Source organism: Eleutherodactylus coqui, chromosome 13 (assembly GCF_035609145.1).
Source record: "Eleutherodactylus coqui strain aEleCoq1 chromosome 13, aEleCoq1.hap1, whole genome shotgun sequence".
In the NCBI taxonomy this organism is placed as follows: domain Eukaryota; kingdom Metazoa; phylum Chordata; class Amphibia; order Anura; family Eleutherodactylidae; genus Eleutherodactylus; species Eleutherodactylus coqui.
In genome coordinates, this window is record NC_089849.1 from 85,820,497 (window position 1) to 85,845,685 (window position 25,189).

Genomic DNA, 25,189 nt, shown 5'->3' on the forward strand with positions numbered 1-25,189 from the left:
GCAGGGGGCAGTGCGCCGCTCCACAGCAAAGGCAGGATTGAGCCGCTCAAGCCGAGGTCTCCAGACACGCCTTGTCTGTGCCCAAACTAAATCTGGTTTCACCACTGAAGACAACCCAGTTCCACTCCGTAGCGTCCAGTTTCATCGTTCACAACACCACTGCAAATGGAGGTGATGGTGGTTGTCAAAGGCCGTACATGTAATGGGTGCCGTGAGACCAAATGTCCTTCAGCCAAGCACCTGGAAATGGTTCCGACAGACGGGTGTAACAATGGCGGCACCCGTCTCTGGATGGGGGATAACAAAACAGTTGGAGCTGCTCGTGCTTGTCAATCAGATGATCCTCCCTACTAGTGGTCTGTCAGGGTGGTCGGAGCCCAGTCTCCCTGTGTTGTGCATACAGTCAGGCCAGATTCACATCAGTGTATACATATTTGCCCTGCATATCTACAAGCATCGCATATGTGTGCGCAACTGCGTTTTTACTATATTTTTTGCTCACACTAAAAAATTGCAAAAAGATGCTCTCAGCATTGAAATGGCCAATTAGCTTCCTGACTTCCAAATGACAGCCGTCTTTTGAGCGATAATCGTTGTGCGTAACTGCACTGACATCGTGCAGTTTTCGTTTTCCCGTCACTCATCGTTGTCTTTCAGCGTGCTGAAAGACAACGATGAGTGTTATCGAGGATTCACAGCAGGATACAGCTGATACTATTGCTTCAGCTGTATCCCGCTCCCTGATAGACTGGGTATGAAGAACAGAGCTGTCTCTGTTCTCCATACCCAGTACGGAGCGCTAGGGTGTATAACTGTATGCAGAAGACAAGCGGGGCCATCCTGGGGCCCACCTGTTTATACCGCCGAGCGCTCTGAGCGGGGAACAGCTGGAGCGCAAGGTCATTGCTCAATGTTTAAGCGATCATCTTGCGCTGTAAATGACACAACGATTATCGCTCAAAAGTCACTCAAGACATCTTTTGAGCAATAATCGTTGTGTCTAAATGGGCCTTTACGCAGGAAGATAGAGCATGCCACATAATTTTTTGCACAACAGAGGATAGCAGGGACCACACACTATGATTCTCTGTGGGAGCGCTGATGACATTGTTTTCAGCTGCTGTCCCTTTGGAGAACAATGGAGCTGCATGCAGATAACAGACCACCTGTTATCTGCATACAGTGAAGGCAGCTTCATTTAAATGCAAATAAAGCTAATAAGCTACTACTAGGCATTAGTGCCCAATAGTAGTTTATGCAAAATGATCCCTCAAACTGTCTTTTGAGCAATCATCTTTGTGTGTAAATGGGGCTTAAGAGCCCAGTGCGAGTAAAAGTGTTTGTTTTTTGTCTGCTGCTACATGATGCTTTAAGGAACTTGAAATAAGTCAAGTTTAATATTTGAGTGCTGGAAGAAATCTTTTGTCTTGGAGTTACACTTAGCATTCACATTGGGCGTTTTTCCTGGCATAGACAATAAGCGTGGATCATTCATGTGAAATTGATAGGGATTAAAAAGCCACTCAATCATAAAAGAGGCATTAGGGAGGCACTTCTGTGCCCATCTGTCATTTATTGCTCCTGCAGTGTATTTCTTTTCAGTAGCTCTTTAGCCATTTACTGACCCTTTTGAACCCTCTTATGCCCCACAGTTAGTGTTTCCACAGGAAACTAGTTCCCCTTGTGTTCCATAAGGTAATAGTACCCCCAACAAAGTCATAGTGCCTTCTTTGTAACTCTCATAAGGTAATAGTGGCCTCTTTAGGAATTTAGCACATTCGCCGGGCCTAAGAAAAAGATCCGGCCGTGAAGAAGAGAAGACCTGCCCGGTCCGCTGCGGGTAAGTTATTCTTATTGTAGGTCTCCTGCAGATCCGGACGGCTTCCATAGGCTTCAATAGAAGCCTGTGGGAGCCGTCCGCGTGGGAGACCCGCACGAAAATGGAGCATGTCACTTTTTTTTCATGCTCCATTTTTTTTTTTAAATTCCCTTTTATTGACCATCCGCGGGTATTTATCTACCCGCGGGTGGTCAATGCATCCCTATGGGGTGCGGATCCGCATGCGGGTGATCCGCTGCGGATTTAAAATCATATTTTGCCCGTGGACATGAGGCCTAAGTGTGTAACTGGGGATAAGTGGAATTGGTGAGTGTATCTTTCCATATGGCTTTAGTTCTCTTGCTGAGAACAATCACATTTTGCTCTACTGGCTGACACGGTACCAAACTTTTTTCTGTATTCTAAAGGCCCATTTAGACACAACGATTATAGCTCAAAATTCGCTCAAAAGCCGTCTTTTCAGCGATAATCGTTCCATCTAAATGCCCGCCCATCCTGCACTGTTCATTCATTGCTCACTTCTAGTTTTCTAGAAATGAGCGATGACTCTTATCAGAGGTGCAGGCTGATATCTCAGTCAGCAGCGCTGATAAGATTCTCTCAGCTGGTATCCCGCTGGCAGTTTTCAGCGGGACACCAGCTGAAAGTGCGGAGAACAATGCTGGTTTTTGCATATGCAAACCAGCTGCATTGTTCTCTTAGGAATCGCTGCGTCATCCCGCTCCGCATGTATTAACTCTTGAGTAGTTAATTAGCTACTTAGAGTTATGCAAAGATGATTACTCAAAACTGTCACTCAAACTGTAGTTTGAGCGATCATCTTTCAGTGTAAATGGGCCCTAAGTGTGCTGCTTCCTAAGCACGTGACTTGAGATTAGTGACTTTGGATTCAGGGACTTTGGAAGAGTCATTTCTATTTAATTACTGCTTTTTAGAGATGAGCAAGCACCCAAATGCTCGGGTCCGCTTTATTCAAGTCGAGCTTTTCGTAAAATTAGAGAGCTCTACTCGAGTAACGAACCCCATTGACTACAATGGGAGACTCGAGCATTTTTGTATGTGGGTCGCCGAGTTCAGTTTTTTTTGTTTTTTTTTTTCTTTCTTGGATCGTGCTCCCTCTCTCTCCCTCCCCTCTCCCTCAAAATTTGCCATTGACGTGCGTCGCGGTGGGGAGGGGCCAAAACAGGCATGTCACTATGGGGAGAAGCCAAAAACGTGGGCGGGGTCGAACACGGCATGCTCGTTCGAGTAATGAGCACCATCGAGTACGCTAATACTCGAACGAGCATCAAGCTCAGCAGAGTATGTTCGCTCAACTCTACTTCTTATGTATTTCAATTTTTGCATATATATTTTCATCTAATCTGTACGATCCCTATTTAGAATGCGCTCCATGATTGATAATGCCGTCCAGTGTACATTTTGTGCAATGCATGTAGTTCTTAAACGACCCTCAAGGGTGCATACTGCTCTATGAGATGCAAGCGCGTTGTGTATTTTGAAGCTCCGATCCTGGATCCAAATGCACAACACTGAGATCGATTGACATGGAAAGGAGTTTGCTGCTCACGGAGCTGCACTTGCCGGGGTAGATGTGGGGGAGGAGGGTAGTATGGGAGAGCAGGATGAGCAGGCAGCTAGCTGGGTGACAGTTAGAAGAAGGGGTAGAAGGAAGATTGCCAAGGCAGGCTAGACAGGTCCTGGTAATGAGGGACTCAATTATTGAGACAGACATGGCAATCTGCCACAAAGACTGGGATCATCGAATGGTGTGTTGTCTTCCTGACGGTGGAGTTCAACACATCATGGGTTGGGTTGACAGATTGCTGGGAGGGGCTGGTGAGAACACAGCGGTCATGGTACACATTGGCACCCATAACAAAGTTAGAGGTAGGTGAAAGGTCCTTAACAATTTCAGGGAGCTAGGATGTAAATTTAGGGCAGGGAACTCTAAAGTAGTATTTTCGAAATACTACCTGCACTACAAGCCACATCAGAAAGTTAGCAGGAGGGTAGTGAGGTAAACAAGTGACTCAAGAGTTGGTGTAGGAAGGAGGAATTTGGGTTCCTGGAGAACTGGGCTGACTTTGCTGTCAGTTACAGGTTCTACCATAAAGACAGGCTGCATCTCGATGGGGAGGGGGGAGAAGATGTTTAAAGGAGTGTTTAAACTAGAAATTGGGGGGGAGAACCATCCACGCTGGGAGAATTCAAAAATAAGGTCAACCAAATTTTACCGTGGGAAAGGAGTATTTACACTAAGCGTAAGACCAGTCAAAAATATCAGGACATATGGCTGAGATGGATACACGCCCAGAGCAGTAATGTTGGATCAAATACATAGGGAGTGGTGAGCCGTGTGGGGAGGCACCAGTAAACCGGGGATTTACTAAGACATAACAACGTATGTAATGGATATATATAAAGTTTATTGGGAAATGTAGAACAAATTACAGACTCGATATACAATAAAATAAAGTGGTAAGGAGTAATAGGGAAAAGTTAAGAAAGGAGGGATTGGAGAGAGAGAGACCGGGCAACGGGCAAAAGAAATATGACCCCCCCCCCTCGAATGCAACAAAAAATCTAACCCTGAATCAATAAAAGAAAACAGCAAGAAGATAAGCAACACGAAGACCAAAGAAGAAAACAAATATACGTTACAAGAACTGTTATTATTGTTTACGACACAACACTGTGTTCATTCAGAGACAGTTTACCCAAAGAACAGAACGTTGAGAGAGAGATCTTAGGGGGGATGGGGGAGGGAGGGGGGTGAGGGGAAGGGGGTGGGTGAGAGGGGGAGGGAGGGAGGGGAAACCAAAGATTTGTTAAAAAAAAAATGTTTTAAAATATGCAAAAGGTGAAAAAGTTTAATAAAAAATACTTTAATTAAAAAAAAAAAAAAAAAAAGAAATTGGGGGGGAGGGGGGAACATTTACAGAGATTGAGGGGTAGACAGTGTTGACAGTGACCTGGGACTAATGGAAATGGGGTGAAGCAGTGAGAGGGGTTAGTAGAGTGAGAACTAGCAGAATAGCTAATAAAGATACACTTAAAATAAAAAAAGAATAACCAAAACCTTCTAAACCATATGGTGACTAATGCTAGAAGTCTGACCAATAAGGTTGACGAATTGGAAGTCATAACGTCTAAGGAAAATTATGACATAGTGGGAATAACAGAGACCTGGTTGGATGAAAGCTGTGATTAGGCAGTGAACTTACAGGGTCTGTTCAGAAAGGATCATAAAAAATGGAAAGAGGGAGGGGTTTGTCTTTATGTAAAATCCTGTTTAAAGCCTATACTAGGGCAAGATATCTGGGAGGGAGATGAACCTGTGGAGGCTCTATGGGTGGAAATACATGGAGGGAAAAACAATAAAATCCTCATAGGGGTTTTCTGTAGGCCACCAAATATAACAGAAGCTACTGAATATCTTACTGAAGCAAATAGATGAAGCAGCAAATCACAATGAGGTAATTGATATAAATTGGAAAGCCGAAACCCTTGGATCTCATAAAGGAACAAGTTTCTGTCAATGACTAAAGATAATTACCTTACCCATGTTGTACAGGACCCAAGTAGAGGGATTGCTATTTTGGACTTAATATTAACCAAAAGACCTAACAGAATAACATGAGGGCAGCTGGGAAATAGTGGCTAGAATATATTAAAATTCCACTTGTCTTTCAATTGGTTGATTTATCAGAGAGCTACAAAATGCTAAACTTTAGGAAGGCCAAGTTCTATCAGCTCAGAGATGCCCTAAACTTTATCGATAGGGATAAGGTCCTCAAACATAAGAGTGCAAACAATAAATGGGAAAGGTTTAAAAACTTTAAATTACTTACTGTGAGAGATTCATACCTTACAGTAATAAAAGCCTTAGCAGTAGGAGAAAACCAACTTAATAAGGCAGAGGGTCCACGGGGGACTTGTCAGAACGTGATCCGTGGCAATAAATCGCACGCGGAGCACGCATGACACGCTTTCCATAGGATGACTACGGAAAGCACAGCCCAATGTATACGAGCGGAAAAATCACTCGCATCTATAAATCGCGGCGTGCCGGGATCCGCTGTGATGAACCTATCATTAAGATAGGTTCATCGTGGAAAATCGCAGTGACATTAGTGCTCCCCCGCGGCGGAATATCACTCCTGATCTTCCGTCCTGCCCGTGGACACTCAGCCTAAAGATGGAAAGTGAGCAATAAAACAGCAAAAATAAAGTGTTTAAACTATTAAAACAAGAAGGCAGCGAAGAAGCACTAAAAACCTATAAGGGAAAAAAATGTAAAAAAGCAGCAAAGTTGGAGACAGAGACTTATTGACAAACTAACCCTTCACTGGTCTTTAGCTATGTAAATAGTAAAAAAAGGTTAATACTGAAAGGGTTGGCCCTTTAATAAATAATGTAAGAGAAATTGTAGAGGCTGATGAGAAAGCAAATATTAAATACTTTTTTTCTCCAGTGTATTGTCTGATATGTCAAACCAACCTGATCAACTTCTACGAGGAGGTAGGTTCTAGACTGGACCAGGGAGAGTCATTGGATCTTGGGTATCTGAAGTTTCCAACACGTTTTATACTGTGCTGCATAAAAGTTTGGTCTATAAAGTGAGATTGCTTGGTCTGGGCGAGAATGTGTGTAAGTGGGTAAGTAACTGGTCAGTGATAGAAAGCAGAGGGGGGTTATAAATGGTACATACTCTGGGTCACAGTTACTAGTGGGGTACTATAGGCGGCAGTATTGGACAGGTAACCATTACTAGTGGGGTACCACAAGGGGCAGGATTGGACAGGGCACTATTACTAGTGGGGTATCACAGGGGGCAGTATTGGGCTCTAATCTTATATATTTAATAATGACGCAGTACATAGATTGCACCGTAAAATAGCATTATTTACAGATGATACAAAACTATGTAAAGTAATAAACATAAGAAGACAGAATGCAGCTGCAAATGGATCTGGATAAATTGAGGGCAGGAAAATGGCAAATTAGTTTTAACACTGATAAATCTAAGGTTCTGCACATGGGCAGGGAAATACGTGTCAGCATTACACACTAAATGGGAAACGACTGGGAAACACTGACATGGAAAAGGACTTAGGGGTTTTACTGTTAGCTTAACTGGAGCAACCAGTGTCAGGCAGCTGCTGCCAAAGGAAGTAAAGTCATGGGATGAATCAAAGGAAGTTTAGAGGCGCATAACGAGAACCTTGTTCTTCCTCTTTACAAGTCACTGGTCAGAACACAAATGGAATATTGTGGACAGTTTTTGGCACCACTACTCAATAAGGACATATCAGAGCTTGAGTGGCAACTAAAGTAATAAATGGACTACAATACCCAGAAATTATCAAATTTGGGGTTATTTAGTTAAAAAAAAAGATGACTGAGAAGTGACCTAATAACTATGTATAAATATATCAGGGGTCAGTACAGAGATATCTCCCATCATCTGTTTATATCCAGGAGTGTAAGAAGGGGGCGTGCTAATAACTATGTATGATATATCAGGGGTCAGTACAGAGATCTCTCCCATCATCTATTTATAGCCAGCACTGTAAGAAGGGGCATCCTCTACATCAAGAGGAAAGAAGGTTTCTGCACCGACATAGAAGGCAGTTCTTTACTGTAAGAGCAGTGAGACTATGGAACTCTCTGCCAGAGGACGTGGTGATGGGGAACTCGATAAAAGAGTATAACGGGCCTGGATGTCCTATCACTGATTAATCCAGAAGGGGCGGTGATCCAGGGATTATTCTGATTGCCAGATTGGAGTCAGGAAGGAATTTTTGTTTCTTTTTAAATGATGAAAATTGGCCTCTACCTCATTGGGTTTTTTTTTTTCTTTTTGCCTTCCTCTGGATCAACATTGGGGGGGTAATAGGCTGAACTGGATGGATAGGTGTTGTTTTTCAGTCTAACATACTACATTATTATAGCCTCCTCCTGACTGTCCAAGGAAAGAACCAGGATGTGGATGATTTGTGCAGCTCCACAAGATGCTGAGGAACTTAACACAGTCAGAAGATCATCAGGGCAGACGAACCTAAGGGAGCGATTGCCCTCATCTCAAATCTGCTGTTGTCTCCCTACAAGCTTGCAGCCAGTGCTCTGTGCAACAGCCCGGGTTGTACAGAACTAAGGCCAGCAATGAGGATGGTAATTCAGTATGCATAGGCCCACAACCAAGGACCCAACAGTAGCTAGACCCAGGAACAGGCAGTACATTGTTGTGCTATTGGACTAAAAGTCCATCTATGTTAGCAATGGGTCTCCAATGTTTGGTAATGGACAGTGACGTGATGTAACATATGTGCACAGTGTGAATGGTGCATGTGTAGGGCATATCCAGTGTGTTGGTAATGCACGTTTCATTTTTTAAATAATATTCACAATATATATTTTGTATCACTGAGGCTGCATTCAGACCACCGTATATCGGCTGGGTTTTCATGCCCAGCCGATATACGGGTTCCCTCTCTGCAGGGGGGAGGCTGGAAGAGCCGGGAGCAGGAACTGAGCTCCAGCCCCCTCTCTGCCTCCTCTCCGCCCCTCTGCACTATTTTCAGTGAGAGGCTGTGAGAAGGATACATATATATCCTTGTAGGTAGAAAAGAAAACACTGGAATATATACATTTATATAGATATAGTTATGTGCCTTTCTTTTTATATGTATACTAACTTTATTCTCATATGTACTAACTCTATGAAAAACTTAATACTTCGCCTTATACCAGATATTCCAAAGGCCTTGCAAGGCGAAGACAAAATGTATTTTAAACACAGCAAAGAAGAATCGGACAAAGGCCGCGTACTTGGCTGTTTTCCCAGAAGCGCCATATCTAGATAACGACTGTTCAACTACGTATATAACTTTCACTGTCTCAGGCCGGAAATCCGGACTTCCCATATATGGTTATGTGGTGAATTTGAGCCAATGAGCCCATCACCCATTCCTAGTGATGAGACCAAAGGGTATAAGATCCCATGTAATCTGTAATAAAGTGCACAGTTGTTTTTTCCCATGTGAGGAGCTATACCAGACTTCAGTGTGTGGTGTTTTCTTCTTTACCGTCGACAGCGGGACATTGGGGTGGGCCCGATTGGTGCTGTACGCAGAAATTATGCTGACAGCTGGATGGGGCGGGGCTAATTCACAGAACTTAGCCCCGCCCCCACCCAGCCTCCTTTCATTGCAAATAGTGCAGAGAGGGGGTGGGAGCTCAGTTCCTGCTCCTGGCTCTTCCATCCTCCCCCCTCTGCAGACAAGGACATCGTATATCGGCTCGGTGTGAAAACCGAGCCGATATACGGTGGTCTGAATGCACCCTGAGAAAGTGTTTTTGTTTAAACTTCTGAGCGGCAAATTCTTGATTGGACCACAGTTGGTAGCCATAAGGCGTAGTTGAGGTGGCAAGGGGAGATGAGGGGGGGCAACCAGGGTCAATGAGATTTTAGCTACACCTTATACGGGGAATGGTCCTATCGAAAAAAAAAATGTCCAGCAAAAGTAGGTCCTCTGGATATGAACAACTTGGTCAATGAAAGGGGTCAAAAGAAACTGTCAATAATAATTCTGATGAAGGAGTAGTGCACAGTCAAGCAAACTGCAACTGAATACAACACTAGTGATCCATCAGAGAGATGGAAGAGCTCACAGCATCATTCAAAGACGCTCATGAACAATTTGCCAAAACGTGGCATCATTGGCTGGAGTTCCAAAACTCTGACTATAAGAATCTTTCTGGACAGATCACTAGGTAGCTTCCCCAACAGGGGTTTTCAGCCAGTTATTAATTCCCTCACTTCCACGCCTTATATGCCTTCTCTTACGGAACATAGGGACCTGTATTTGTTCTTCTCCCCCCTCCCCCCCTTTTTTTTTGTCTTGTCAGTCTTTGTCTTGTTGCTTTTCCCTCCCCCTCAAACCGTCTATGTTCCCTTTCCTTACCCGTGTTGCAAGTTAAGGTACACTGTCCGGACCTACCTGGTCCCATATTGTGACTGATATTTTGGAATGTTAACCCTTTCCAATCCATTTATTTTTTCTCACCCATTCGCCCCAGCTCCAAATAAATTGGAGCTGGGGAGAATGGGTGAGAAAAAATACATTTTCCCTGCACCCTCCTGAACTGACAGAGTTCAGGAGGGTGCAGGTGTTCACTGCACCGTGGAGAGACTTGCTTACCTGTCCGGCGTCTTCTCCCTCCCGGCTCGGCGATCATGTGGCCGCTGGGGTCAGGTGGCACCTGGCGGTCACATGATCGCTGGGCCGGGAGACAGAAGGAGAATGCGGAAAACACCGATCAGGTAAGCAGGTCCTCCCACAGTGCAGGCTCCAGGATCGGCATTCATGTGACCGCCAGGGGTCAGCTAACACCGGCGGTCACATGATCGCCGGCCGGAATCTATGCATTACATAGCGCTAATTGAGCGCTATGTAATGTGTAAAGGAGAAGGCAGAAATGGTTAAACACCCTTTCTGCCTTCTCCTCGGGGGTCCTCAATGAGGACCAGTGCAGGAGTGCATCTGCACCCGATGTGTCTGATGATTGGGTGCAGATGCACTCCCGCACTGCAGTGTCGGGCCTGCCCCGACATCGGAGCTGTGGAGGTAAATTATGATGTCGGGGCAGGCCTGACATTGGATTGGAAAGGGTTAAAGATGTATGTACACATATATTTTGTTTTTGTACTCAGTAAATGTTGAATTGCAGTTTTATATGGAAAACCTATAAATAAAGAATTTTTTAAAAACCCACTAGTGATTCAACTAATGTGTCTCAATGCACAACTCAACTTTCCTTAACATAGCCTATAATAGCAAACAATCAGTTGGAGGGCCACTGCTTTCTAAAACCAGGGGCTACTCAGCGATTTTGGCCATGAAAAGGGTTGCATGAACAGACATCGCTCTGTAGCATTGCAGCACCTCATCGCCATTGAACTCTATGCAGTCAGAGGGAAAGTTGCAGTTAGCCGCGGCCTCAAAATTTTTTTTATCTGGTTGAATGTTTTGCAGCTGCAACATCACAGGAACCTGCGACTTGCATTGCGACTCCATTGTGTTTAATGCCAATGCAATGTTGCACTACTACACAGTGATCTTTGGTTGTGCGATGTCTGTGTGGCCAATATTGCAGAGTAGCCCTAGCCTAAGTGAAACAGAAATATAAGTCTTCAGTAGGTAAAAGTGAGCAAAAATTGGATCACTGAGCAGTGAAAAATCGTCACCTGCTCAGATGAATGCAGATGTCTGTTGCACCATGCTGATGGAAGGTTAGAATTAGGTGCAAGCAACATAAATTGACGAACCCTTCCTGTCAGCCGTCAACATTTCCAGCTAGTGGAGGTGCAGTAATGGTGTTGGGAAACTTTCTTGGCACAGCCTGAAGGTTCTATGATGGCTATAGATGGGCACCACAATAAACTGCTGTGGTTCTAAAGGTCAAAGTAGGTCCAACGTGCTACTAGATGGGTGTCTGTAATAAAGTCGCCAAACAAGGGATAAAATAAGGTACACCCGCTTGAACCGATCTACTGTTTAGGCTAATCCTTTTTTTTTTTTTCTTTAAGAGTCGTGCAGGTTTGTTGTTTAAGGGATTAAGGGGGGAGGGTTAAAATTCTTTCTGGGGGGGGGGGGTGTTCTCTCTAATCTTTTTTATGTCCCTTTGTTTATTTTGACCTGGGGGGTTGGGGGTCGGGGGTCCTCCCGTTCTCTTTTTCTTCTCCTTCTTTCTCTCCTGATATTTTGGGACTCCGAGGCTTGGAGCCCTAACCTAGTTTGGGTTTGTTTTATTATGAGCAGTTGATAAATAAATGCGAAAATGAACAGCCAAATACTATGTTTTATGAGAAATGCACACAAATATGCTAGACACTTAGTGTTTTTACTTTTGTCCTCTTTTTCTCTCAATTCTCATATACTGTGATGTATCAACAAGATGTGCATTCTCTTTGGTGTCCGCTGTTTTTGTATATGTATCTATTTTGACTAAATAAACGTTCCTTTAAAAAAAAAAATAAAGTCGCCAAACATTATATTACATAGTTATTAGGTCAGAGAGACATGTTAATACATCAGGACTATTGTGCTTTCTGAGAATAATCTCATTCATTTCACTGGTAGGTAAGGTAAAGTCCCCTGGTACAAGCACCAACTCATGACCGACCCCTCGGGTGATGTCACATCGTGACGTTTTCTTGGCAGACTGTTTTTGCAGGATGGTTTGCCATTGCCTTTCCCAGGCATCTTTTACCCCCCAGCAAGCTGGGTACTCATTTTACTGACCTTGGAAGGCTGAGTCAACCTTGAGCCGGCTACCTGAACCAAGCAGCGATTGAACTTGCAACCTTCAGGTTGTGATGGAGAGCTTAGGACTGCATACTGCTGCCCTAACACTATGCAAAAAAGATGGATCGGTTGGTGTAAAACAGTCTAGAGATCTGACTGGAATCGGTCTCATCTGCCAGAAAGGTTTATCGAATTACTGTGATTGTAGTGTTTAAACATCATCGTAACGTCCTGTCCATTACATGGAATACTATGATCACTGCATGCAGTTATCGTCATTACCTTTCCGGTGTCCAGAATAAAGCAATCTCCAGTATTGAAACTTTCCCATGTCAGGTCGGTCTCGGCAGCCCTTATATGTTTCCGTCCTCTCACATGGTAGAGATAATGAGCGGGGGCAGCTTGGTCCTTTTGTGCTTGCTGAAAACCTGAAGAAACTCCTCCTTCCTAAATCATACAGAAATGGATAAAAAAAGGACTCAGTCAGTAAATTTCCTTTAATCTGGTATTCTAGAATCTGGTATTGCTAATCCTACCAATGTTCCGTTTGGAAATTTTATGGGACCCTACAGGCATTGGAGTATCATACACAATCATGTGCCGGATTCTCCTGCCTATAAGATGCATCTGGCTATAGAACGCACCCAGGTTTGAATGACTGAAAATGTGGGGGGAAAAAAATCATACTACTTAAAACTGGATTCCTTGGCACAAGTCACCTGGCACATTACAGCATACCTAACTTCTCAGATGCCTTCACAGTATAAGCTGCTGTGTGTAAACGAGGAATAACACTATTTCTAGCCATTGTGCCCCTCTGCAGTGTGTATATCTGATTCTCAGTTTTTTCAGAACTGGTGGGAGGAGTCTTAGATGTTATGCTGTGCACAGAGAACTGACGACTCAGCTTTCTGTCTGTAAAACAGAAACCTATCACGTAGGATAGCGTACAGTTGGAGACAGTGGAGATGTTACCAAATAGCAGTAAATCATTCACCCTTAGCTCTAACTGCACATCTGTGTATATCTCCCACCTCCCCCTCCACTCTGCTCTCATAGACTTCAATAAACAGGATCACTCATCCCCCTCGTACACTTCCTGTTCTCCCATCCTGCTGTCTCCAGAAACCGATAACATCACGCAACAGGCAGTGTGCAACAAGTTAGGAGGAAGGAAGCCCCCTAGCAGCATGCACTTTAGATGGATTTTTCAGCAGAAAAACGTCATTTTAGGTAAATAAACTAAATGGCAATTGTGCTAGCTATCACACTGACTGTCATTTAAGCTCAAGTTGTTTGAGAAGATACTGATCATTTAACATCTAAGAGTCGATATCTCCCTCCTGTTGTACTTGCTCCCAGTAAATGGGTCCCTACTAGAGATGAGCGAGCGTACTCGCTAGGGCACATTACTCGAGCGAGTAGTGCCTTAGCCGAGTATCTCCCCGCTCATCTCTAAAGATTCGGGGGGGGGGGGGAGCGGGGAGGAACGGAGGGGAGATCTCTCTCTCCCACGCTCCCCCCTGCTCCCCGCTGAAACTCACCTGTCACCCCCGCGGCCCATGAATCTTTAGAGACGAGCGGGGAGATACTTGGCCAAGGCACTACTCACTCGAGTAATGTGCCTTAGCGAGTATACTCGCTCATCTCTAGCATCTACCCATCTCACTTTCCACTACTACTGATTCAGATCCAAAACTGAGCACACTTGAACTCTCCACTTGGGATGCATTTTTTGCTAGATGTGCAAAACTTTCTTGGCAACCATCGGGCAGACAACCATGCTGAACTTGTAAGCAGCAACTCGGCTGCTGAATGTTGTTCAAAACTGATTTCTTACATTCTCATCTGGATTTTTTGGGTGACGTGAGTGATGAACATGGGGAAAGAGTCCAGCAGGACATTTCCACCGTGGAAAAAAATATCAAGGCCACTTCAACCCCTACATGATGGGCGACTACTGCTGGTTTATGCAGCGGTCAACAACAAACGCTCACAAGCGCAAAAGCCAGTGCCTAAAGCCCTTGTGAACCGTGTATGGGCATTGCGTAAGGACTCAAGTGAACTTTTTATTCATATGTTTGTACACAACTTTTTGTAATCTCTCAGGTTTGAAGTACAATGAAGTTATGCACAGAGGCTGGATAACGAGCATAAAATCAGTTTCTCGTGTCTCTATGAATAGCAAATGGAAAGTCCCACAGCACACCTCTGTATGCACAAAAAAGTGCAGAGGCCACGGTAGATATGTGATGCAACAGCCACTTAACCCCTTGAGTGGCACGCCCGGAAAATTTCCGGGGACGAGCTCCACTGCTCATAGCGATACAGCCCGGAAGATTTCCGGGCTATGTATCACTATGGGAGCTGCAGAGCACAATGCCACAAGCTGTGACAGTGTGCTCTGCCTGCACAGACCCACACAGAGCAGTGCAAGGGCTTTGAAAAACCAGCAGAAGATATTGCAGATCTGTCGGCAATCTCCTGCACTGGTTTGTTTACAGGTTGCCATAGAGACCATCGGCTTGTCAGAAGCAAGCCGATGGTCTCTGTGGCAGGGAGAGCTTGGTGCTTGGCTGTCAGAGGACAGCTAGGTACCTGCTCTTACAGCAGAGATCAGAGAAAACCTCCGATCTCTGCTGTGTTAACCCTTTACATGCTGCAGTCTACGTGACTGCAGCATGTAAAGGGCTGTCACTGCAGCATGTAAAGGGCTGTCACCATCGGACCCCCGGAATGTGATCAGAGGTCCTGATGGGTCCCTGTGGAAGTCCCCTAAAGGGACAAAAAAAAAAAAAAAATTTAAATTTAAAAAAAAAAAAGTAAAAAAATTATTAAAAAAAATTTAAAAAACACTTGTCTCCCTTTACTTTGTAAGAAATCAAAAATACAATCACACATGTGGTATCCATGCGTCGTAATGACCCAGAGAAGGAAGTTAATACATTATTTAACCCCTTAATGACATGGCCCCTTTTTTTCTTTTTTCCCCATTTCTTTTTTTCCTCCCCCCTGTTTAAAAAATCACAACTTGTCCCGCAAAAAACAAGCCCTCATATGGCCATGTCAATGGAAAAATGAAAAAGTTATGGCTCTTGAGACGCAACTGCAAAACTAGTTGAAATTCAATGATTAGACCATTTTAAAAAACCTGCCCTGGTGGGCACGACAGGGTGGTAGGAAACCTGCCACTCAAGGGGTTAAGGGACCACGGATGCTTAGTCCCCAGTGTAATACGTCCAGAAGAGAAGCAAATGGCAGCATCAATGGTGTAGCAAAAAAATATAAAATTTTATTGCTCCATGCAGCAGGCAACGTTTCAACTTTAGCAGTCTTTATCAAGCCAGGCTTGATAAAGACTGCTAAAGTTGAAACGTTGCCCGCTGTATGGAGCAATAAAACTTTATATTCTTTTGCTACACCATTGATGCTGCCATTTGCTTCTCTACTGTATGAATAGCAAATGACACAGTGTAGAACATCAGAACCCGACATCCCTGCCAATATCTAACTACAGATTTGGACTCTACACTCGGTTTAGTACAGGACACGTGAGATAACCCCAGTAGCAGACACATTTTTTTCTGTGACCCAGTGTTATAGAAATGTACTTTTCAAAAACAACATTTTCTTGTTACTGAAGTCTGGAAGTTCGAACTATTACATGGGAAAGAGGTGAATCACAAATTTGGTGGGAAAGCTCTCAGCCAAGCAGGGGTCAAAAGGGCAGCTCAGTACTAATGATTAAAATCCCATGCATTTTGTAAAGGGTTTCCATATTTTTGTCCACCCCCTGTACATACACACAATATATGTAACATTCACCACCGGCCACATAAATCCACTGAGCTATAAAATCACCAGGTACACCAGCAGTCTGCACAGAGCCTTGTGCCCGCATTCTGCTCCTGCCTCCACCAGCCGTGAACAAGACACCTGTCTCTAACCAGCCAAGTGAAATTTTTTTTAGGAAAGTTCAATGACAACTATTACAGCTCCCTCCCGCATTAGTGGGCAGTACTACTAATATACCATTTCATACAATTCGCAGATCTAACACGTCAGGGTAAGACTGCTTATGAACCGATTTGCTCAGTACACCTCACTTACCAAATAGGTGACTCCCCTTGGAAAAAAAGACATGAACTCTGCACTCTCGAGACCCTGTGTCTCACGGTTCTGAGTAGGTTTTTCACCCATGTGCATGTGGAGTTGAGAACTGTAGATGGCACCAGCAGCCCTCTCATCCACTGAGGTTCCATTCCCTGCCATAGAGCAAGACAAGAAAGTGAGAAGACACATCTTACCTCTCCCGTAACTGAGCCCCTCTTTTAGATTGGCAAGTTAAGGGGATACCAATATGTAACATCTGTATTCCCTATACATGTGGGTATGAACAATACAAGTATGGATTCGAACTGTAAGAGGAAAGCCTTAACAGGTTGACTATACAGACTACAGAATTGTAAAATTTGCCTTGGTCAAAAAATTGGGGGCACTGCAGCTCTGAAGTCAACAGTAATAGGTTTTTCTGTTCTACTAGACATTGCTCTTCTCAATTAATGTCGGGCTAGAGTGCCCAGGGATCCCCAGTAAAATTCACTCGGGGGGCCCACTGTACACCTACATGCAAATTTCACCTGATCACCGTTCACAGAGTCTCAGCCGCTACATTCTCCATACACTTCAATAGAGAGGTGTCTGCATTTGCGTGCAGCCCATCTCCACTGAAATACATAGTGAACATGGCGGGTGGGAATTGATGGATGCTGGTTCACCAGATAGGTTAGAATCCCAGAGGTGGCACTTATGGCATATCCTATACAGGTGCGGGCATACAATTTTACCGCAAAACAGCACAATTTTCAAATTGATTTTTAATATCTGTTCCGTTTTGCTGATTAACAGCAGTTTTACCTGCAAAAAAAGACTATTAAAAGGGTTGTCCAAGTTTACAATTTTATTGTAAATAGACTCTCCATGGGTAAAAGCAACAACTCAGATTGTACTCACCTCTCCCGGCTTAAGAATTCAAATCCAAAACTATGTCAACTGAGTGGTTTTCATATGACCTCCTCCTCAAGAAGGTTTCTTCTAGAATACAATCTGGAAAACTATGACTTCCATCAGGTCGTGAAGGCCTGCAGTTGTCAGGGCATGCTGGGAGTTGTTTCCCATTGCAGGAAAAAGGATGGCCGGGACAGGAAAATTAATTTATCTGGTGGGAGTGGGGACCGACACTTCTGTAGTAGCCTGCTTTCTGGACTTGGCCTTGGACTGCTTCTCTCCTGGGGGCACTCTCCAGAGACTGCTGCCTGGCTCTCGCCTTGGACTAGAGGCACTCTGTGAGCCAGGCATACATGCGTCAGGCCACAGAGAGCAGTGGAGGCTGCATGATGACTGGTGATGGGGCCCCCATGGCAACTTCATGAAGGTGAAGCCCAGAGAGGGAAGATAATAGCTAGCTTACAATGTGCCTAGGTGTCATAAATAAACTACCTAGTATGGATGTATGGGCTGGCTGAGATGCGAACCATCTGTTTGGAGTGCAGCAAGTGTATTGCCCCACTCTGATGGGGGGCAGGGAGCCTGCCAGGGGAATCACTTGACCCCTGTGGGCCAGTTCAAGCCTTATCTTAACCTATTAAGCCCTTTATAATAATAATCTTTATTTGTATGGCGCCAACTTATTTCGCAGTGCTTTAGTGGCATGCCCAGAAAATCTCCGGGGCTTGCTGCACTGACCATGCAGTTAAACCCTGGAAGATTTCCATGGACAGCTCTAGTGCTGAAATGGTGGCCAAGACACAGTTATTGTGCCACTGTACACGTTTGCCACTTCGAATTACCTCAGGAAAATCTCCAGGGCTTGCTTCGCTGACATGGTAATAATAAACCTGCCGCTGAAGGGGTTAATTTCCCTTTAGAATAGTAAAAGTAAATAAGAAGGAAATTAATTTTTGGTTCCTTCTCACGTTAATATACCACTACCAATTTCATGACCTTTGCGTTACATTTATGATATGGCATTCTGCTCTTTGGAAGGGGCACAAGAACAAACCCTTAGAACGGCGTGCTCCCTAATCCTCACCATTCCAGACGTAGATGTGGTTGCCTTCGGGTGAGTTAAAGACTAGGAGGTAGGTGTCTCCAGAGTGAAACACACCATGGCTCTCCGTTGGCACAGGAATTAACTTCATCTTTTCAATACGAAAAATGTGGAGTCCTGATTCAGAAATTGATGAGGAAAATCTCAGATCCCTATGATTGGGGAAAAAGAAATGTAGACTATATATGAGATATGCGGTACATCAGCGAATAGACTAGTATTAAAGCTTGGAAGAAAAGTCAACTTAATTAATGGTAGAAAGCTAAAGGTCTACATCCAGGACTAGAGAGAAAAAAAAAACTTCTGTTAATTTCCAGGAGCAGCGCCCATGATTGTCCATGTGCAGCAGTACTGGTATTGCAATTCCATTGCCTGTAATAGACACAGTCCATGGAAAGGTGTGGCCCATTATTGACTCCCCGTACATCTTTTTAGAGTGGTCACTAATGGGCTTTAGTGCAGCCGTCAATAGTAACCGTGGCTTATAAACCTTTGACGGGGGAAGAGTGCTCCCTCAGTCACCCATTGGTACCCCTTCATGCAATCCCTGACAAAGGCTTCCATCTCTGCCATGTAACCTAACCTATTAGACTCCGCTTTAGGCAGGGTCTAATAGCATGCTGCCTTAGGCATAGTACACTGTATTACATAAGTAGAAACCTGCAACCGCCGCTGTTTAACTCTTTACATGCTGCAGGTAATATAACCACAGCATGCTAAATGTTGACAGTGGGAGGGAGCTTCCTCTGTCACCCATCGCACCCCCATGTTGTGATTGCGGGGTCCTGATGGTTTTTCTGTAGCAACCAGAGACTTGAATATGGTCTGTGAGTCTGCCAGCTACACTGGACTATGAGACTCATAGACTTTATAATACACTGCTATACTAAAAGTATAGCAGTGTAGTTTAGGAATTAGAGATGAGTGAGTATACTCGCTAAGGCAAACTACTCGAGCGAGTAGTGCCTTATTCGAGTACCTGCCCGCTCGTCTCTAAAGATTCGGGTGCCGGCGGAGGAGAGCAGTGAGTTGCGGGAGTTAGCAGGGAGGAGCAGGGGGGAGAGAGGGAGAGAGTGAGAGAGAGATCTCCCCCCCGTTCCTCCCTGCTCTCCCCCGACGCTCCCCGCCAGCAGCCGAATCTTTAGAGACGAGCGGGCAAGTACTCGCATAAGGCACTACTCGCTCGAGTAGTTTGCCTTAGCAAGTACACTCACTCATCTCTAATAGGAATGATTACATTTGGGAATATTCAAGGTCCCTAAGACATAAGTAAGTTAAATACGTCCAAGTAAAAAAAAAAAAGAAGAAAAATCACAAATCTGGTATGGCTGTGTGTGTAATGATTTAGAGAAGAAAGTTAGTACATTATTTAACTAGTATGGTACATGTCATGAAAAAAGAAGAAAAAAAATAGTTAATTTTGTAAATCTCACCTTACAAAAAAATGGAAGAGAAAGCAATTAAAATGTCATATGGATCAACATATGGTACCAATAAAAAGTACAACTCAGCACCACTGACAAAAAAAATGATAAATGTTAGGGGTTTTTTTCTTTTTTTTGAAAAAAGTGTGAAAAAAGTTACGAAAAAAATTATATTAATTTGGCATTGATCTAAATGTACTGGCCTTCAGAATTAAGGTGAATGCTGTAAAAGATTTTAAAAAAACATGCCAGAATTACAGATTTTGTCCATCTTGCTTCTACAAAAAGATGGAATAAACAGCAATCAAAATGTTATATGCTCCCAATAATGGTATAAATAAAGACTAGAGTTTACCCCACAAACAATTCCTCATAGAGCTCCGTCGGAAAAAAACTAAAAATGTTCTGGCTCTTGGGGTGCAGCAACATAAAAGCAAATTATAAAAAAAAATGTTTGTAGTGTAGACAAAAAAGCAAAACATAAAAGCTGTATAAACTTGGCGATGCCAGAATCGTGCTGACCCAGAGAATAATATCACATGATTTATTCTGCATGCTGAGCACCGTAGAAGTTAAATCCAAAAAACAAGTGGCAGAATTTAATTTTTCCCCCAATCTCAAAAACAAACAAAAATATGTGTATGTGTATGTGTGTATGTATATATATATATACATATATATATATATATAAAACTTATACAATACATTATATGTACCCTAAAACTATGCCATTTAAAAAATACAACTTGTCCCTTATATGGCTATGTTGACTGAAAAATGAAAAAGTTAAGGCAACTGGAATGAGACAATGAAAAAAATTGGGAAATTAGTTTTTCAGTGAGGCGCAAACAGGGTTTGCCACTAACGGGTTACATGAGATAAACATAAAAAAATAGCAAATAAATAATACGTATAGGTATCCCCACATTCGTAAAAACCTGAACTCTGAAAATATTATGGTTAATGAATAAAGATAAAAACAAATGATACCAGAATTGCTATTTTTCTTTAGTTTGCTTCCCAAAAAAAACACCCAAAAAAAAATAATCCGAAAGTCACCTATACCCCAAAATGGTACCAATAAGAATTAACAAGACAGCTCTAAGAAAGGACATGAAAAAGCTCTATGTCCTGGAAGGTGATTATGCAAATTCAGTTTTTTGCTTTAAAAAGTTTTTTGTATTTGGAAACCCCTAATTTGTATTGACCCACAGAATGAAGTGAACACGTCATTTATGCCACACGGTGAATGCTGCTTAACAGATAAAAAGGAAAAAAATGCCAAAATGTTGGTTTTTGTTCATCCGATCTTCCAAAAGAAAGATTAAAAAACAAATCTACAAGTCACCCGCACCCCAAAATCGTTCCACAGAAAATTACCAGTTGTCCCACAAAAATAACTACTCTCTAACAAGCGTTTGTAAATACATTGCGGTTTTTTTGCGCACCAATTTACTGCGTGCAGAAATGCGTTTTTATACGTTGTTGTGTGTTTTTGCCGGAATTCGCACTGCCTGTTTTTGTGCAGTAACCATGCGGGCAAGGACACTGATGAGGTCACAACTTTTTTTCCCGCCCTCCCAGTGGCATAGTAGCCTGCGTAAAAAAACACCGCATTACGCATGCAATTACGTATTTACTGTGTTTTATGCACCCCATTCATTTCAATGGGCGATTCAGTGCGTGAAATACAGGCTGAAATTGGGACATGCTGTGTGCGATTGTGTGCGCGGAAAATACACAGTGCAAAAACACCAGTGTGAGAGGACCCATTGAAATGCATGGAGCCTTAGTGCTACGAAAAACGCAAGTAATAAGTGATAAAAAAAACCTCTTGTGTGAGAGTGGCCGTTTACAACTCTGTCAATAAAAAAATAAAGTAATGGATCTTGTAATCCAGCGTGCAAAAGTAGTAATACATTAAAAAAAAATCTCAACTTGGCATGGTCGTAAATTGTCGTAAAAACGCCATAAAAACAAAACCTAATAAGCAATGCTGGAATTTTTTTCTTCCAGCCTCCACCCCCCAAAAAGTGGCGCTAGTAAAAGATGCAACTTGCCCAGCAGGGGATCGAAGCGGTGTCTATACCTTGTTATCTTATACTGTTTTGTGCCATCATTGAATTTTGCCAATATGTTGGACAATATGTTGTCAGCATTGTGCCTACTGTATGGTATATTAATAGTAGCTTTAGCAGAACACCTTGTGGGTCCAGCAGCCTGCCACACCGCCGGGGAGACAAAAGCGGGGGACTCTGACGCCAGCTGCAAGGTGAGTATTGCATTTTGGTTTTTTTCAACATAGTGTAGCTAGGGCTTATTTTTTTTTTGGGGGGGGGGGGTGGAGGGGTGATGAAAATCAGGGTAATACTTATTATCGGGGTAGGGCTTATTTTCTGGGAAATGCGGTAGGTGTTAAGTCTCAGTGTAATTCTGTCCGTGATGTTAGTGAGATGACTGCTACAAAGATTTCTCTACAGATCAGGAAATAACAGACGAGTATTAGTCTCTGTGCTCAGTGTGAATTTTATTTTATTTTTTAAATATCGATTGTGACAAAATTAAAAAAAAAAAATCTTTAAAAAATTACATTTACAAAAAAGTAATTTATATGATAGGTCATTTCTAGAGATGAGCGAGTATACTCGCTAAGGCACATTACTCGAGCGAGTAGTGCCTTAGCCGAGTATCTCCCCGCTCGTCTCTAAAGATTCGGGGGCTGGCGCAGGTGACAGGTGAGTTGTGGGGGGGGGGGGGGGAGCAGGCGGGAGAGAGAGATCTCCCCTCCATTCCCCAACACCCCCCCCCCCCCGCCGGCCCCTGAATATTTCCTGCCGTTGCTTCTGATGTCCCCCCACTAATCTCAGAGTGTGCCCCCTTGCTCTAGTGTTTAGTTCCTAATAAGACACTTCCCTCCTGGACATTATTTGCATATATACACGTTGCCATCATGTCTCCCTCTCCCTTCTTTCCTCCTAGGTCCTATAAAGCCTTTCATCATCAGATTGAGTAACATGTGAAGTCATCGGAGGGGACATGAAGGGTGCAAGTGGAAGAAATGTGATTTAAGATCTTGGTTGCGGTAAGAGACAGGATGAAGCTACACCGTGAAAAGGAAGCAAACAGGCGGTAAGGGGAACGGAAGAATCAGGGGAGGAAAGCCAAAAGAACTGAGATTAAGTAACAGATGCAGCCGGACAGAACACTGAACACCACCAGACAGGAAACAAAGGTTTTCAGTAGAGACGAGCGAGCATACTCGCTAAGGGCAAATACTCGAGCGAGTAATGTCCATAGCGAGTACCTGCCCGCTCGTGAGAAAAGATTCAGGTGCCGGCGGGGGGCGGTGGTGGAGAGCATGGGGGAACGGGGGGGGGGGGGGGGGGGGTGTGTGAGAGAAATCTCCGGGGCAGCGGGGCACATGAAAGAGTCGGGGCCGCGGGAGCAGGTGAGTGTCACGCAGGTGAGAATTCTCGCAGCCGTATCCGACCCGGCCGTCTGCAGGCGGCCTTATCGTTCAGTGTAAAGGCATACCCCGACTGAACGACAAGCAAGAATTAGTTTGCATCTTGTTTGTCGTTCAGTTTTCAGATAACTGCATGATGGATCAGCCGCGTAAACAGGCAGTATCACTTATGAACAACTGACAACTAAGGGTGACTACCCACTACAGTTTTTTTTTCACTGCGAAATTCGCAGTGTTTTTTTCTGCAGGGGTCTATGGGACTTGTAATGTTAAAATCGAGATTGCGCAAAATCGCAATTTACAGCGAATTTCGCAGTGAAAAAAAAAACTGTAGTGGGTAGTCACCCTTACTGTGAATGGAGGGTGGCGGTCTGAAACGATCCCCGGCCACTCCACCTCCATTCACTAGCCATGATAGTTTTCATGTAAAAGCACAAGAACAGTTATCGCTGGGATGACTTGTCGGACATCTGCGCCCAACAAGTCGTCCTGTGTAAAAGCACCCCTTAGTAACTCTTCCCCACGATGCCTAGAAACTGAAGGTTGGGCTGTATTAACGTTACAAAGGAGGAGACCACAGCATTTTCAAGCCCATTTCTAAAGATCTGAATTGTTCCCAGCAAGAGAAATCACGTAATCCTGTAAATATGATACCTTTTAATGACTAACAAAAATACATGATGTTACAGCAAGCTTTTGAACCTACTCAGGACTCTTCCTCAGGCATAATGAAATAGATCCGAAGAGGCATGCATATATATACACACATACATCTATTTCATTATGCCTGAGGAAGAGTCCTGGGAGCTTCGAAAGATCGCTATAACATCATGTTTTTTTGTTAGCCATTAACCCTTTGCCATCCAATTTTGGATTCAGGGTTTCCTAGGGGGGGGGGGGGTTTCTCTTTCTGCCATTATACAATGCTGCTACCTGCTGGCGAGAGCCAGTACTGCGGTATTGGACATGCTGGAGAGGCCCCCCGACAACAGAGCAACCAGTAATATACAGTAAGAATACCCTGTCGGACGTCTTCCAACATCGGAAGCTGTACAGCCTTCAATCAGAATGTCTTTAGACGTCAGACAGTGGATTGGAAAGGGATAAAAGGTATCATATCTACAAGATTACTTGGTTTCCCTTGCTGGGAACAATCACATTTTGCTCTACTGGCTTACACGGTACCAAACGTTTTTCATAAAGATCTAAAGAACTACCAAAGTGTCTGACGAGCCTGCAAATACAACATGACCTGTCTACTTGTCTCTGCAGCAGGTATGCCCTGGTAACCTGTATATCAGTGGCTCTGCAGGTATCGGGTGACTGTCTCACACACACACTTTGTGCAGGCTGAGCTCTTACTTTGCACTTGGACCGCCGTACATCTTGAGTCTGTTAAAAGAGAGAAAGTTCAGTAAACAACTATCAACTTTTTTTTTTGCAAAATGTCATATCTGTATTAGTTGCTGCAAACTGGTCCTGGAGTCCCGGGGGGGCAGAGCGGCTTGTTTGCCCCAAGTGTCCATGCGCAGGGTATGTGCACATAGAATACTATACCCCTCTAAGGATCACCCCCTTAAAAGTTTCTTGCATGGTGCTATATTTCCCCCCAAAGGCAGGTTTTTACGTCCCTCTAGCTCTTACCTCTTTCCTCCTTGCTCTTGTCAGCGGAGCCTCCACTCACCACACCCTGTTCCGTCTTCAGAGCTTGATTTTTGTCTTTGCCTTTTTGTTGCGAGGTAGGAAATGGGGAGGGTACAGTATGACTCAAGAGCATGAGGGAAAGCCGCAGGCTGCATGCAAAGCACAACAGGAAGGCAAAGGGAAACTTTTTACCTTCCAGGCTGACAGGTAACAGAATCCCTCTACCCCCCCTGCCAGCGGCAAGAGGGCGGAGCATGCAGTCTGCTAGGTATCTGCAGATAGACAATGAGCCCAACTCATGGGGACGGTAATAGGATATGAGAAGGAAAATACTGTTACTTATGCCATTTTAATGCAAATTTTGAAGCAAAAACTAGCAGTGGATTAAAATTG

General features: G+C 43.8%; 1 protein-coding gene across 1 annotated transcript in view; it reads right to left on the minus strand.

The window, feature by feature from the left end:
• CAPG (capping actin protein, gelsolin like) overlaps positions 1-25,001 on the minus strand; it is a 30,318-nt gene extending 5,317 nt beyond the window's left edge. Inside the window, exons 1-5 of the mRNA XM_066586028.1 lie at positions 24,797-25,001; positions 24,515-24,544; positions 18,245-18,414; positions 16,264-16,418; positions 12,436-12,600 (exon numbers count right to left, since the gene is read on the minus strand). Coding sequence (XP_066442125.1) covers positions 12,436-12,600; positions 16,264-16,418; positions 18,245-18,414; positions 24,515-24,537 — 513 coding nt within the window. The 5' untranslated portion in view covers positions 24,538-24,544; positions 24,797-25,001. The remainder of the gene's footprint in view (positions 1-12,435; positions 12,601-16,263; positions 16,419-18,244; positions 18,415-24,514; positions 24,545-24,796) is intronic.
• Between the last annotated feature and the right edge of the window lie 188 nt (positions 25,002-25,189).